At 39.6% G+C, this 12,238-nt stretch overlaps 3 protein-coding genes and 1 pseudogene across 6 annotated transcripts; all 4 read right to left on the bottom strand.

Annotated features, from left to right (window-relative positions):
• Window positions 1-79: 79 nt before the first annotated feature.
• On the bottom strand, window positions 80-1,921 carry LOC145220567 (uncharacterized). The gene has a single exon (XM_080087781.1). The coding sequence runs from the start codon at window positions 1,237-1,239 to the stop codon at window positions 277-279; it is 963 nt and encodes a 320-aa protein (XP_079943907.1). The 5' UTR covers window positions 1,240-1,921; the 3' UTR covers window positions 80-276.
• A 1,220-nt stretch (window positions 1,922-3,141) lies between these two features.
• LOC145220571 (uncharacterized) lies at window positions 3,142-4,927 on the bottom strand. The gene has a single exon (XM_080087787.1). The coding sequence runs from the start codon at window positions 4,301-4,303 to the stop codon at window positions 3,383-3,385; it is 921 nt and encodes a 306-aa protein (XP_079943913.1). The 5' UTR covers window positions 4,304-4,927; the 3' UTR covers window positions 3,142-3,382.
• A 1,175-nt stretch (window positions 4,928-6,102) lies between these two features.
• Window positions 6,103-8,713, bottom strand: LOC145220565 (uncharacterized; annotated as a pseudogene). The gene is made up of 2 exons (XR_013858218.1): window positions 7,429-8,713; window positions 6,103-7,262 (listed from the first exon to the last, which is right to left on the bottom strand). The product of XR_013858218.1 is annotated as an uncharacterized LOC145220565 (transcript).
• A 220-nt stretch (window positions 8,714-8,933) lies between these two features.
• On the bottom strand, window positions 8,934-11,711 carry LOC145220569 (uncharacterized). 3 transcript variants are annotated; one of them, XM_080087785.1, is made up of 2 exons: window positions 11,565-11,711; window positions 8,934-10,985 (listed from the first exon to the last, which is right to left on the bottom strand). In XM_080087785.1, the coding sequence occupies exon 2, from the start codon at window positions 10,971-10,973 to the stop codon at window positions 10,023-10,025; it is 951 nt and encodes a 316-aa protein (XP_079943911.1). In that variant the 5' UTR covers window positions 10,974-10,985; window positions 11,565-11,711; the 3' UTR covers window positions 8,934-10,022. The 3 variants fall into 3 exon arrangements, with proteins under 3 accessions (XP_079943911.1, XP_079943912.1, XP_079943910.1); XM_080087786.1 differs by lacking the exon at window positions 11,565-11,711 and having other exon boundaries at window positions 8,934-10,651; window positions 10,799-11,554; XM_080087784.1 differs by lacking the exon at window positions 11,565-11,711 and adding an exon at window positions 11,115-11,554.
• Window positions 11,712-12,238: the final 527 nt, after the last annotated feature.

The following is a 12,238-nucleotide window of genomic DNA, read 5'->3' as shown; positions in this document are numbered from 1 at the left end:
AAAATGCCAAATAGACGTCAAAAGCGACATGCTTACGCAAACGCTTCGGCAAATGCTAATGTCATTATCAGTGTCCACATCAGATTAAAGATTTTTATTATTCCAGTAATGCGTTATATTAGAGTTTCACGAAGCAATATCACCACCATTCAAAACTTTGACCATTAATCTGATTGGCAACCTGTTTCAAATACGTTCGTCGTGGCCATAAGGCTAACACTGAAACCACATAGTAGCATAGGAATATGACAGCCATGTTTCAAGTTCGTAAATGAATTAGGTTTTTATCATGGGGTCTCGAATTTTTTTCACAGGTGTACCGTCTGAAACTGACAACACAGGTGTTCTGCTTTTCCACGCTTTACTGCCACCGAACGGCGAAACGATAATGCATCTCCATGTCTCATATGTGAGCAGAACAGCCATAAGGTTTGCTGTTACGCTGCAACCGTATATAGACAATGGAAGATGGTTGCTTGAGAGTACAAAGATCCCGTTTGCAATGCCAGCAACAGCATCCGTTAAAACACATATAAATGTGGTAACCGTTGTTCGCTTTACAATGGACATGCTGGCTTTGGTTCCTTGTCTTTGGTTGGCGCAATGAAAAGGATATAAAAGCAGGAACAGCATTAAAGCTTGGCCTATAGCGTTAACTGACGAAGCAGCAAGCGACGGCCATTTATGGTACGCGTCGACGTAACGACAACCGAAGTCGGTGGATGCAAATACGTTGAGCACGTTGAAGGCCATGCCAGCGACATGCTGCCCAAGGACCATGAGGACAACACTGGTATAACTCATAACTTTGATCCATCTGTGTTGAAGGTGTTCAAGCGTTGGACTCTGATATAACGTCGCTTGTTTTGTCCATAAGAAAAGATACACTAGAGAGTTGGATGTGACCAGGAGTTCGACTGAAAATTTGGTGAGAATATTACAAACATCGCTCTCACTTGCGATAAAGCCAATGTTGACGGAGACCAAAACGGAGATGAGAAACGCAAGGCCAGATGCAACCGCGACAAAGGCCAACAGGTACAGAATAAAACCACTGGTTCTTCTTGAGAACTTGCGGTATTGGATCCCATAGCAAAGCATAGCTATACATAACCAGAGGGACATTAAAACACATACGCAGCCTAGAACGGTTGCAGCGAGCCACGGCGCTTGTTGGTGACGTTCGACAGGCGAAAATCCGGTCTGGTTTCCATTCGTCGTGTTGTTCACCAAGATCATTTTCCTTTTGTGTCACTAAATATTTTTGTACTTTACAGTTCATTGGTAAGCTGCTTGACTTGCACAAAAACACAAAAAGGTTAAAAAAGTTGCGTACACAGAAGCTTCCAAATGAGATGTGCAAAATATGTAAAGAAAAGCTTTCGGTGTCCTTGCTGTTTACTTAACTAATCAACGATGGAACTGTGATGATAAAGTGACAATACAAATAAAATCTTGACTCTTGAAAGCATTAAGGTAACCCAAAACTTCCAAACAAAATTCCATAATTATAAGCTACCCTTTTAATCACCACCTGTGCCGTTTTGTTGGCTGTGACGTCACTTCAGACACCTTGCGTTCACCTTTTTTTAAGTGCTTATATACCCGGTTCTGGCTCTATTGAAAATCAGCACTGATTACGACAACAGCGACTATTGAAACGTCTGCATGATGTATTCTATTATGCACAAATACTCTGGCAGTTATGTTTTTGATTAAAATTCCCTAACAAACTTAAAGTTCCATACAGAAGAATCGGAGAAATAAACCAAAATATCTGAATACATCCTTTTTACCATAAAATGCCTGAATAGCACCCTTCATGAAAATCCCGCAAAATGTAAATTTAGCTAATGTTTGTTCACAAATTATCATTTTGAGGTTTATTTCCTTTGCAGTAGCTCAATATCAACCTGCAGCAGCCCTACTAAAAATAAAAAATAAATAAACTGAATCTAAATATAAAACTTGCTTGCCTTGGAGGTTTCTAATCATGACTGCGAAATAAAGTTATGCTAACAGGTGGTATATCGTAACTTCATCAGCATTATCGAACTTCCTTCCTCGCGACTAACACTCTTCCGACGAAACTACCGGAAAGGCTGCAACAAAACACGCAGACTTAGTTGCGCTTAAAATTTGAAGCGCCAAGGTGTCAAAACAAGCTTTTTGTTGTCTACATCCTTTTCAGAACGAAGCGCTAGCTGTTCTACTTCAAAGTTAAACGCACTTGTGCACGCTTCTCGCCAATCACAGGTATGATCATACGAATGCGCGGTTATCGTGGTGACCAAGCGCGTGTGCAATCTATAATTGCGGCAAAAGCTTCAGTAGCCCTAGGCCAATTACGCCAAGTTTTTTGCGCTTACTGCTCAATTTTCTATTCAATTTGTTGTGATTCACACGCTTAACGCTGTTCTACTTACGTGTGTTATACATGCCCTTACGTCAGGTTTGACGTAGCTTTTAGTTATGACAATTGAAACCGCTAACAGAGCTCAAATAGATGACTAACTTTTGACAAAATTTGATAACCCAGTTAACATGGTTTGCATAAACCTTCAATACTCTAATACAGAGGTCGGCAACCTTTTAGGCGACACGTGCCACATTACTTGTTGTTTCCATGTGTTAATGACCTCGTGTGCCAACGTTTTTCTAAATAATAGTGGTTCGTGCCAGCAGATATCAATAATAAAGAGGAAGCAGAGTCTTTTGTGCATGTAAGGCTGAATTTTAAGACAATGGCATGACAAAATCTATAAACAAGCAGTGTAACAGGTTAAATTGTTTCTTTCATATAAACACTCAAATTGGTTGGCGTGCCATGAAAAACCACCTAGCATACCATCCATGGCACACGTGTCAGTGGTTACCGATCCCTGCTATAGTATAGCATAGTACAGATGCTGTGCAGTTTCCTTTGCCTCTGTATCATTCTCAACCATATACAGTTTGGCCTATGTACATGCATTTTTTTATTTTACAACTCGTTTGTCACTTATTAGTTATGCAGCAAAGTTTTTCCCTACAATTTGTTATCATCTGGTGCATGTTGCCTCAGACATAGTCAACAAGTTGGTTAGGTATCTCATCTGTCGATTTTGTTTCACGTAGCAATGTCACAACAATTCAAAGCAGTACTCACGATTAGACTTTATTTTATACGTTACTGTTAGAAGCAATAATACAGTCACACGAATAATGAATACATCTAATTATACACAAACAAGTTATGTTTAATCTGGTTTGCAACCTGTTTCAAATATGTTCGTCGTGGCTATAAGGCTAATACTAAAACCACATAGTAGCATAGGAATAGGACAGCCATGTTCTAAGGTCCTAAATGAATTAAGTTTAGATCATGGGATCTCGAATTTTCTTAACAGTTGTCTGAAACTGATACCACAGGTGTTTTGCATTTCCACGCTTTACTGCCACCGAACGGCGAAACGATAATACATCTCCATGTCTCGTATGTAAACAAAACGGCCATAAGGTTTGCCGTTACGCTGCAGCCGTATATTGACAATGTAATATTGTTGTTAGAACGTACGTGGATTCCGTTTGCAATGCCAGCAAAAGCGTCGGTTAGAACACATATGAATGTGGTGACCACAGTTCGTTTTATGATAGACACGCTGGCTTTAGTTCCGTGTCTTTGGTTGGCGCAATGAAAAGGATATAAAAGCAGGAACAGCATTAAAGCTTGCCCCACAGCGTTAACAGACGAAGCTGCAAATGACGGCCATTTGTGGAACGCGTCGACGACAACCGAATCACTGGATGTAAATTCGTTGAGCACGTTGAAGGCCATACCAGCGACTTGCTCTCCAAGGACCATGAGGACAACACTGGTATAACTCATAACTTTGATCCATCTGTGTTGAAGGTGTTCAAGCGTTGGACTCTGGTATAGGGTCGCTTGTTTTGTCCATAAGAAGAGATACACCACAGAGTTGGATGTGATCAGGAGTTCGACTGAAAATTTGGTGAGAATATTACAAATATCGCTCTCACTTGCGATAAAGCCAATGTTAACAGAGGCTAAAACGCAGATAAGAAATGCAAGGCCAGATGCAACCGCGACAAAGGCCAACAGGTACAGAATAAAACCGCCGGTGCTTCTTGAGAACTTTCGGTGTTGGATCCCATAGCAAAGCATAGCTATGCACAACCAGAGGGACAAGAAAACGCATACACAATCTAGAACTATTGCAGCGAGCCACGGTGCTTGTTGGTAACGTTCGTTTGGCGAAAATCCAGTCAGGTTTCCATTGGTCGTGTTGTTCACCAAAATCATTTTCCTTGTTTCCCTAAATATTTTTGTACTTTAGAGTTCATTGGTAAGCTGCTTGACATACACGGAAACACAAAGTAGGTTAAACGGATAAAGTTACGCACAAACAAGTTTTGCAAACGAGAAATTCTATAATTAAGCTACCCTTCTATCACCAGTGCTGTTTTCTTGACTGTGACGTCACTTCGCACACCTTGCGTTCACCTTTTTTCTCAGTACCTATATACACCTGGTTCTAGCTCGATTTAAAACCAGCACTGATTATGACAACAGCGATTGTTGAAACGTCTGCATGATGTATTCTATTACGAGCAAGTACTCTGGTAGCTATGTTTTTGATAAAAATCCCAAAACAAACTTAAAATTTCAAAGAAAACAATCGGATAATTAAACCAAAGCATATGATTACATCCTTCTAGCCTAAAATGCCTCAATAGCACTCTTTGCATATCCCGCAAAACGTAAATAAAGCTAAAGTTTGCTCACACATTGTCATTTGAGGTTTGTTTCCATTGCAGTAGCTTAATACCAACCTGCGACAGCCCTCCTAAACATAATCAAACAAAATTGAACCTAAAGGTTAAACTTACAACTTGCCTTGAAGGTTTTTAAGATTGACTGCGAAACGAAATTATGATTGCGCGGGGTATATTGTAACTTCAACATCATTATCGAACTTCCTTCCTCGCGACTGACACTCTTCCGCCGAAACTACGGGTAAGGCTGCCACAAAGCATGGAATGTAATATACTTTACCCGATTTGATGAAACATAAAGCGATTCTGAGAATAATTGACCATCACGCATCTTTTTGCATTGAAATTCAAGTTTCGTAAAAATGTGGAATTTAAATGCTACCTACTTAGTCCTGCTCTTCCCCTCTTTTGAGTTGTATCCTATGTAAAGTTCTTCAAACTTCTACGCTATGTGGTGTTGAACATTAACTACCTAGTTCACGTTTTATATTGCATCTAGCAGTGTCAAAGGCAATCTTGCGGTTTTATGCGGTAAGCTACTTCCTCTCATTGTGGCGTCAGTATCTGTGATGGACGTTTATTCGGGCTCCCACTTAACATACAATACGCCGTTTACCTCGTTTAATTATGAATTTTTTATATTACTGTCGAAAGCGTTTGCGATGCGCACTGTGGAAAAGGTCACAGGAGTTCCTAGTTTTCCTGGTTGCCTTGTGAATACGCCGACTGATGAATATGCGAATTCTGTGGCGCAAACTTTGGCTGACCCTGAACATTATACTTGTAATATTTGAAAAAGGGTCCCGTTCGCGATATAATACGTAGCAATGATTCCGTCAGACAAAAACTTTCTGACCCCGGCCTAATAATGCAGTTATTGTACAGGTTACATGTGGACCTCCGTTTTAGGCCGACGCTCTTTAGACACATTTTAATTGACATGACGTCAAATATCAGGATATTGATTGGTTTGTCATAGTCTCTTAGCACCACGTACATCAGTCTGTTCTTGGAACCTGTCGGTGTATTTCTAGAATGATGGATCACACATATCTTCACGATGTAACACTCAAAAATGGTTCGACTTAATTTGCTTGTCGCCATAGAATGGGATATTCTTTGTGCCAGATATATTGAAATCACGATCTACAACCTTTTTGGTTTGTTGGCACTTCAGACGTGCGATGTTGTGATATTTACAACACGACTTTGCGGTGTTTAAATACCGAAAACAGTGGAAAATTCCTAAATAAACAGTATCCATTACTTTGTGACCCCTAGACCGTGTTTACACGACACTGACAAAAGCACTACTACAGTCATAACTATACACAAACAAATTATATTAACAACATTGATCTGGTCGGCAACGGGTTTCAAATACGTTCGTCGTCGCCATAAAGCTAACAAGAAATCGCACAGTAGCATAGGAATATGACAGCCATGTTTCAAGGTAATAAATAAATTAGGTTTTCTCCATGAGATCTCGAATATTCTTTACAGGTGTACCGTCCGAAACTCAGTTGTACTGGTTGAAACTGACACCCCGGGTGTTTTGCATTTCCACGCTATACTGTCACCGAGCGGCGAAACGGTAATGTATCTCCAAGTCTCATATGTGAATAAAACAGCCATAAGGTTTGCTGTTACGCTGCAGCCGTATATTGACAATGGAAGTTGATTGCTTGAGATTACCAAGAACCAGTTTGCAATGCCAGCAACAGCATCCGTTAAAACACATATAAAGGTGGTGACCGTAGTTCGTTTTAAGATGGACGTGCTGGCTTTGGTTCCGTGTCTTTGGTTGGCGCAATGAAAAGGATATAAAAGCAGGAACAGCATTAAAGCTTGCCCCAGAGCGTTCACTGACGAAGCAGCAAGCGAGGCCCATTTGTGGTATACGTCAACGTACCGACAACCGAATTCAGTGGATGCAAATTCATTAAGGACGTTGAAGGCAATGCCAACGATATGCTGTCCAAGGACCATGGGGACAACACTGGTATAACTCATAACTTTGATCCATCTGTATTGAAAGTGTTCAAGTGTTGGACTCTGGTATAACGTCGCTTGTTTTGTCCATAAGAAGAGATACACCAAAGAGTTGGATGTGACCAGGAGTTCGACTGAAAATTTGGTGAGAATATTACAAACATCGCTCTCACTTGCAGTAAAGCCTATGTTGATGGAGACCATAACGCCGATAGAAACGCAAGGCCAGATGCAACCGCGACAAAGGCAAGCAGGTACAGAATAAAACCATTGGTACTTCTTGAGAACTTTTGGTGTTGGATCCCATAGCAAAGCATAGCTATGCACAACCACAGGGAAAAGAAAACGCATACACAACATAGAACGGTAGCAGCAAGCCATGGAGCTTGTTGGTAACGTTCGACAGGCAAAAATCCAGTCTGGTTTCCATTCGTTGTGTTGTTCATCAAGATCATTTTCCTTGTTTCTTTTGTACTTTAGAGTTCATTGGTAAGCTGCTTGACATGCACGAAAACACAAACTAGGTTAAACGGGTAGAGCTACGTACAAAGAAGTTTTCAAACGGGATTTTGCCTCAATATGTAAAGAAATAATTAAGGTAACCCAAAACTTTGTATATTCTCAAACAAAATTCCATAATTAAGCTACCCTTCTAATCACCAGTGCCGTTTTCTTGGCTGTGACGTCACTTCGCACACCTTGCGTTCATCTTTTTTCTCAGTACCTTTGTACACCTGGTTCTAGCTCGATTCACAACCAGCACTGATTATGACAACAGCGATTGTTGAAACGTCTGCATGATGTATTCTATTACGAGCAAGTACTCTGGTCGTTATGTTTTTGATAAAAATCCCAAACTAAACTTAAAATTTCAAAGAAAACAATCGGATAATTAAACCAAAGCATATGAGTAAATCCTTCTAGCCTAAAATGTCCCATCAATGGCCAACACAATTTTTGGTGTCTTTAATGTTAAAACTGATATTGACTAATTTTAGGGTGCTGATTTCGAAAATCATTATGGTTTTCTTTAATCAGGTCAACTTTTTGAGTTATTTATAAAATTAAAATTTATGACTATATTGATTCAATGACTTTGAAATCAAGCTTTTATGTGTTTGTTAAAGTTTTGTTACATTATACACATCAATTTCGTACAGTTTCATAGCTGGGATATGCGTTCTATGCTTATGCTCTGTCTAAGAATGATTGGTGCAGGCTAACGGTAACTTTAAACGTGTTTTATGGAGTGATTTTTAGATTAGTAAAGCAAGCTGGTAAAACTAGAATTAATAGTGGCTAGGTCATCTATAAGGTGTTGCATGAAATAACAAGATGTTTTATGCTACATTACTGGTGAATATCCATACAACATAACTAAAAAGAAAAAAAATATCTGTATCGAATGTGCTTATCTTGCACACTTCGATGTGGGTTTAGGGGTTTAGGACAAAAGCAATGGGCTACACTTACCTAATGTTGATTTGAATATTGCAGTAATGGAAAAACAGTAGAAAGGGACTGAAATTGTTAGGAAGGGTACATAACTAAGTTATTAAGTGGTCTGAAAAATTTGGCACAAAAATGAGTGTAAAGCTACACTTTCCTTAAAACGTAGGGGATATAAATGATGAGAATTAAGCTGAAAGGTTCCAACAGGATATCAGTAAAACGAAACGTGTCAGGGAAGAGGGAATAATGTGGTCCTGGCTAACTGCTGTTGGTCAATTAAACGGGACGATATTGCTGCCACTCAGTTCCAAAAGTTACCAAAGTACATGTGTAGGCCTATACATGATAACTTACAAATTTGAAACATTTTTTTGTTTTTTTGTGTGTTGAATTTTGTTTGTTAGGAGTGTCCACCTGTTACATGTGAAATTAAATTCGAAATTTTGTTCTTGCAATAACGTTAATTCCAAATAAAATACTCAAAACCAGTTTCACTATAGTGTATACATATTGATTGTTTTTCAAACAAGGGTGTACCATAACAGGAAAACTAGACGTGATACAGATAAACCGATTGCAATTTTGAAATCAGTGCACTAGAATTAGTCAAAATCAGTTAAAACATTACAGACACCAGTGAAAAAAAAATTTTTGTTGCCCAGTGACTCAACCTTTGCATATCCCGCCAAACGTAAACAAAGCCAGTTTGCTCACACATTAACATTTTGAGGTTTATTTTCATTGCACGCTCAATATCAACCTGCGACAACCCTCCTAAAGATAATAAAAACTAACTTGAACCTAAAGGTTAAACTTACAACTTGCCTTGTCGGTTTTTAAGATTGACTGCGAAACAAAATTATGATTGTGCGTGGTATATTGTAACTTCAACATCATTATCGAACTTCCTTCCTCGCGACTAACACTCTTCTGATGAAACTGCGCGAAAGGCTGCAACAAAACACGCACCATGGTAGTGTTTGAAAATAGAAGAGCTAAGGTGTCAAAATAAGCTTTTTGCTGTCTACATCCTTTTCAGAAAGAAGCGCCAACTGTTCCACTTCAAAGTTATGCGCATTTGTGCACGCTTCTCGCCAAGGAAAGATATGATAAAATAAATTTAGGGTTTTCGCGGTGAGCAAGCACGCGTGCAATCTATAATTGCGGTAAAGCTTCAAAAGGTCTAGGCCAATTGCGCCAAGATAGTTTTGCCAACTGCTCTATTTTTGTTCAGTTTGGCTGTACTCACACGCTTGACGCTGTTGCACGTACGTGTGCGCTGTTCTTCTAGGTATCTAATCTTTCGCTTTTATGATTAGGACAGGCTTGCTACATGCTTTATTATTCAAACAAGTTCGGCAAATGCTGATGCCATTGGTGGTATTAGGGTCCACATCAGATACAAGAGTTTTGTTATTTTCGCAACATGTGCTTTCTTTGCAAGACATTTCAATTTTGTTTCATCTCGCAATTAGGTTTTGAAACTCACATTATATGCGTTATATCCATTTCTATTTCTTAAAAACTGCAAGGTAGTTTCCTGTGTCAAGTTTCACGTAACAATGTCACCACAATTCAAAGCAGTACTTAGGATTACGTTTTTTGCACTATACTGACAAAAGCACGAATACAAGCAGTCACTCCAATGAACACATCACAAATATATTAAACAACACCGAACATTCATCTGGTTGGCATCCTGTTTCAAATATGTTCGTCGTGACCTTAACACTAACACTAAATCCGCAGAGTAGCATAGGAAAATGACAGTCATGTTCTAATCATGGGATCTCGAATTTTCTTTACAGGTGTACCGTACGAAACTCATTTGTACTGATTGAAGCTGACACCCCGGGTGTTTTGCCTTTCCACGTTTTACTGCCACCGAAAGGCGAAACGATAATGCTTCTCCATGTCTCGTATGTGAATAAAACGGCCATAAGGTTTGCCGATGCGCTGCAGCCGTATATTGCCAATGTAAGATGGTTGGTTGGGGTTACCAAGAACCAGTTTACAATGCCAGCAACAGCATCCGATAAAACACATATAAATGTGGTGACCGTTGTTCGTTTTACGATGGACATGCTGGCTTTCATTCCGTGTCGTTGGTTGGCGCAATGAAAAGGATATAAAAGCAGGAACAGCATCAAAACTTGGCCTATAGAGGTAACTGACGAAGCACCAAGCGCTGGCCATTTGTGGTACACGTCAACGTAACGACAACCGAATTCAGTGGACGCGAATGTGTTGAGCACGTTAAAAGCTATGCTAACGATATACTGTCCAAGGACCGTAAGGACAACACTGGTATAACTCATAACTTTGATCCATCTGTGTTGAAGGTGCTCAAGTGCTGGACTCTGGTATAACGTCGCTTGTTTTGTCCATAAGAAGAGATACACCAGAGAGTTGGAAGTGACAAGAAGTTCGACTGAAAATTTGGTGAGAATATTACAAACATCGCTCTTACTTGCATCAAAGCCTATGTTAACGGAGACCAAAACGGAGATAAGAAACGCAAGACCAGATACAACCACTACAAAGGCCAGCAGGTACAGAATAAAACCACTGGTCCTACTTGAAAACTTTCGGTGTTGGATCCCATAGCAAAGCATAGCTATGCACAACCACAGGGACAAGAAAACGAATACGCAGCACAGGACGGTTGCAGCGAGCCATGTTGCTTGTTGATGACGTTTGATAGGCGAGTATCTAGTCTGGTTTCCATTCGTCGTGTTGTTCACCAAGATCATTTTCCTTGTTTCCTTAAATATTTTTGTACTTTAGAGTTCATTGGTAAGCTGCTTAACATACACGAAAACACAAGGTAGGTTAAACGGGTAAAGTTACGCACAAACAAGTTTTGCAAACGAGAAATTCTATAATTAAGCTACCCTTCTATCACCAGTGCCGTTTTCTTGGTTGTGACGTCACTTCGCACACCTTGCATTCACCGTTTTTTCTAAGTGCTTATATGTGTGCGGTTTTGGCTCGATTGACAACCAGTACTGATTATGACAACAGAGAATGCTAAAACGTCTGCATGATGTATTCTATCACTCGCAAGTACTCTGATAGATGTGCTTTTGATAAAAATCTCAAACCAAACTTAAACCTTTAAAGAGAACATTTAGAGAATTATACCAAAGCATATCAATACACCATTCTAGCCAAAAATGCCCCAATATCCCGTCTAATGTAAATCTCGCAAAACGTAAATAAAGCGAAAGTTTGCGCAAACATTATCATTTTGAGGTTATTTCCATTGCAGTAGCTTAATACCAACCTGCGACAGCCCTCCTAAACATAACAAAAACAAAATTGAACCTAAAGGTTAAACTTACAACTTGCCTTGAAGGTTTTTAAGATTGACTGCGAAACAAAGTTATGCTCGCGCGTGGTATATCGTAACATCAACATCATTATCGAACTTCCTTCCTCGCGAATACCACTCTTCCGCCGAAACTTCGCACCATGTTAGTGCTTGTAATTTGAAGAGCCAAGGTGTCAAAACAAGCTTTTTGTTGTCTACACCCTTTTCAGAACGAGGCTAACTGTGCCAATTACGCTAAGATTTTTTTGCCAACTGTTCTATTTTTTGTTCAGTTTGTCTTGATTCACACGCTTGACGCTGTTCTACGTACGTGTGCGCTATTTTTTCAGGTATCTAATCTTCCGCTTTTATGATTATAACAGGCTTGCGACATGCTTTGTTATTCAAACGCTTCGGCAAATGCTAATGCCATTAGTGATATTGGGGTCCACATCAGATACAAGAGTTTTGTTATTTCTGCAAAATGTGCTTTGTTTGTCGACCGTTTCAATTTTGTTCCTTTCAGTAATTAGGTTTCAAAGCCTCGCGTTATATGCGTCATATCCAAGTCTATTCCTTGAAACCTGCAAGGTAATTTCCTGTGTCAAGTTTTACGTAGCAATGTCGCCACAATTCAAAGCATTACTCGAGATTAGAGTTTATTTTGCACGATACTGACAAAGGCACTCATACAGGCACTCAAAT

This window comes from Phallusia mammillata, chromosome 3 (assembly GCF_965637545.1).
Source record: "Phallusia mammillata chromosome 3, kaPhaMamm4.hap1.1, whole genome shotgun sequence".
Taxonomy (NCBI): Eukaryota; Metazoa; Chordata; class Ascidiacea; order Phlebobranchia; family Ascidiidae; genus Phallusia; species Phallusia mammillata.
This window is presented reverse-complemented; position numbering and strand designations above follow the sequence as displayed.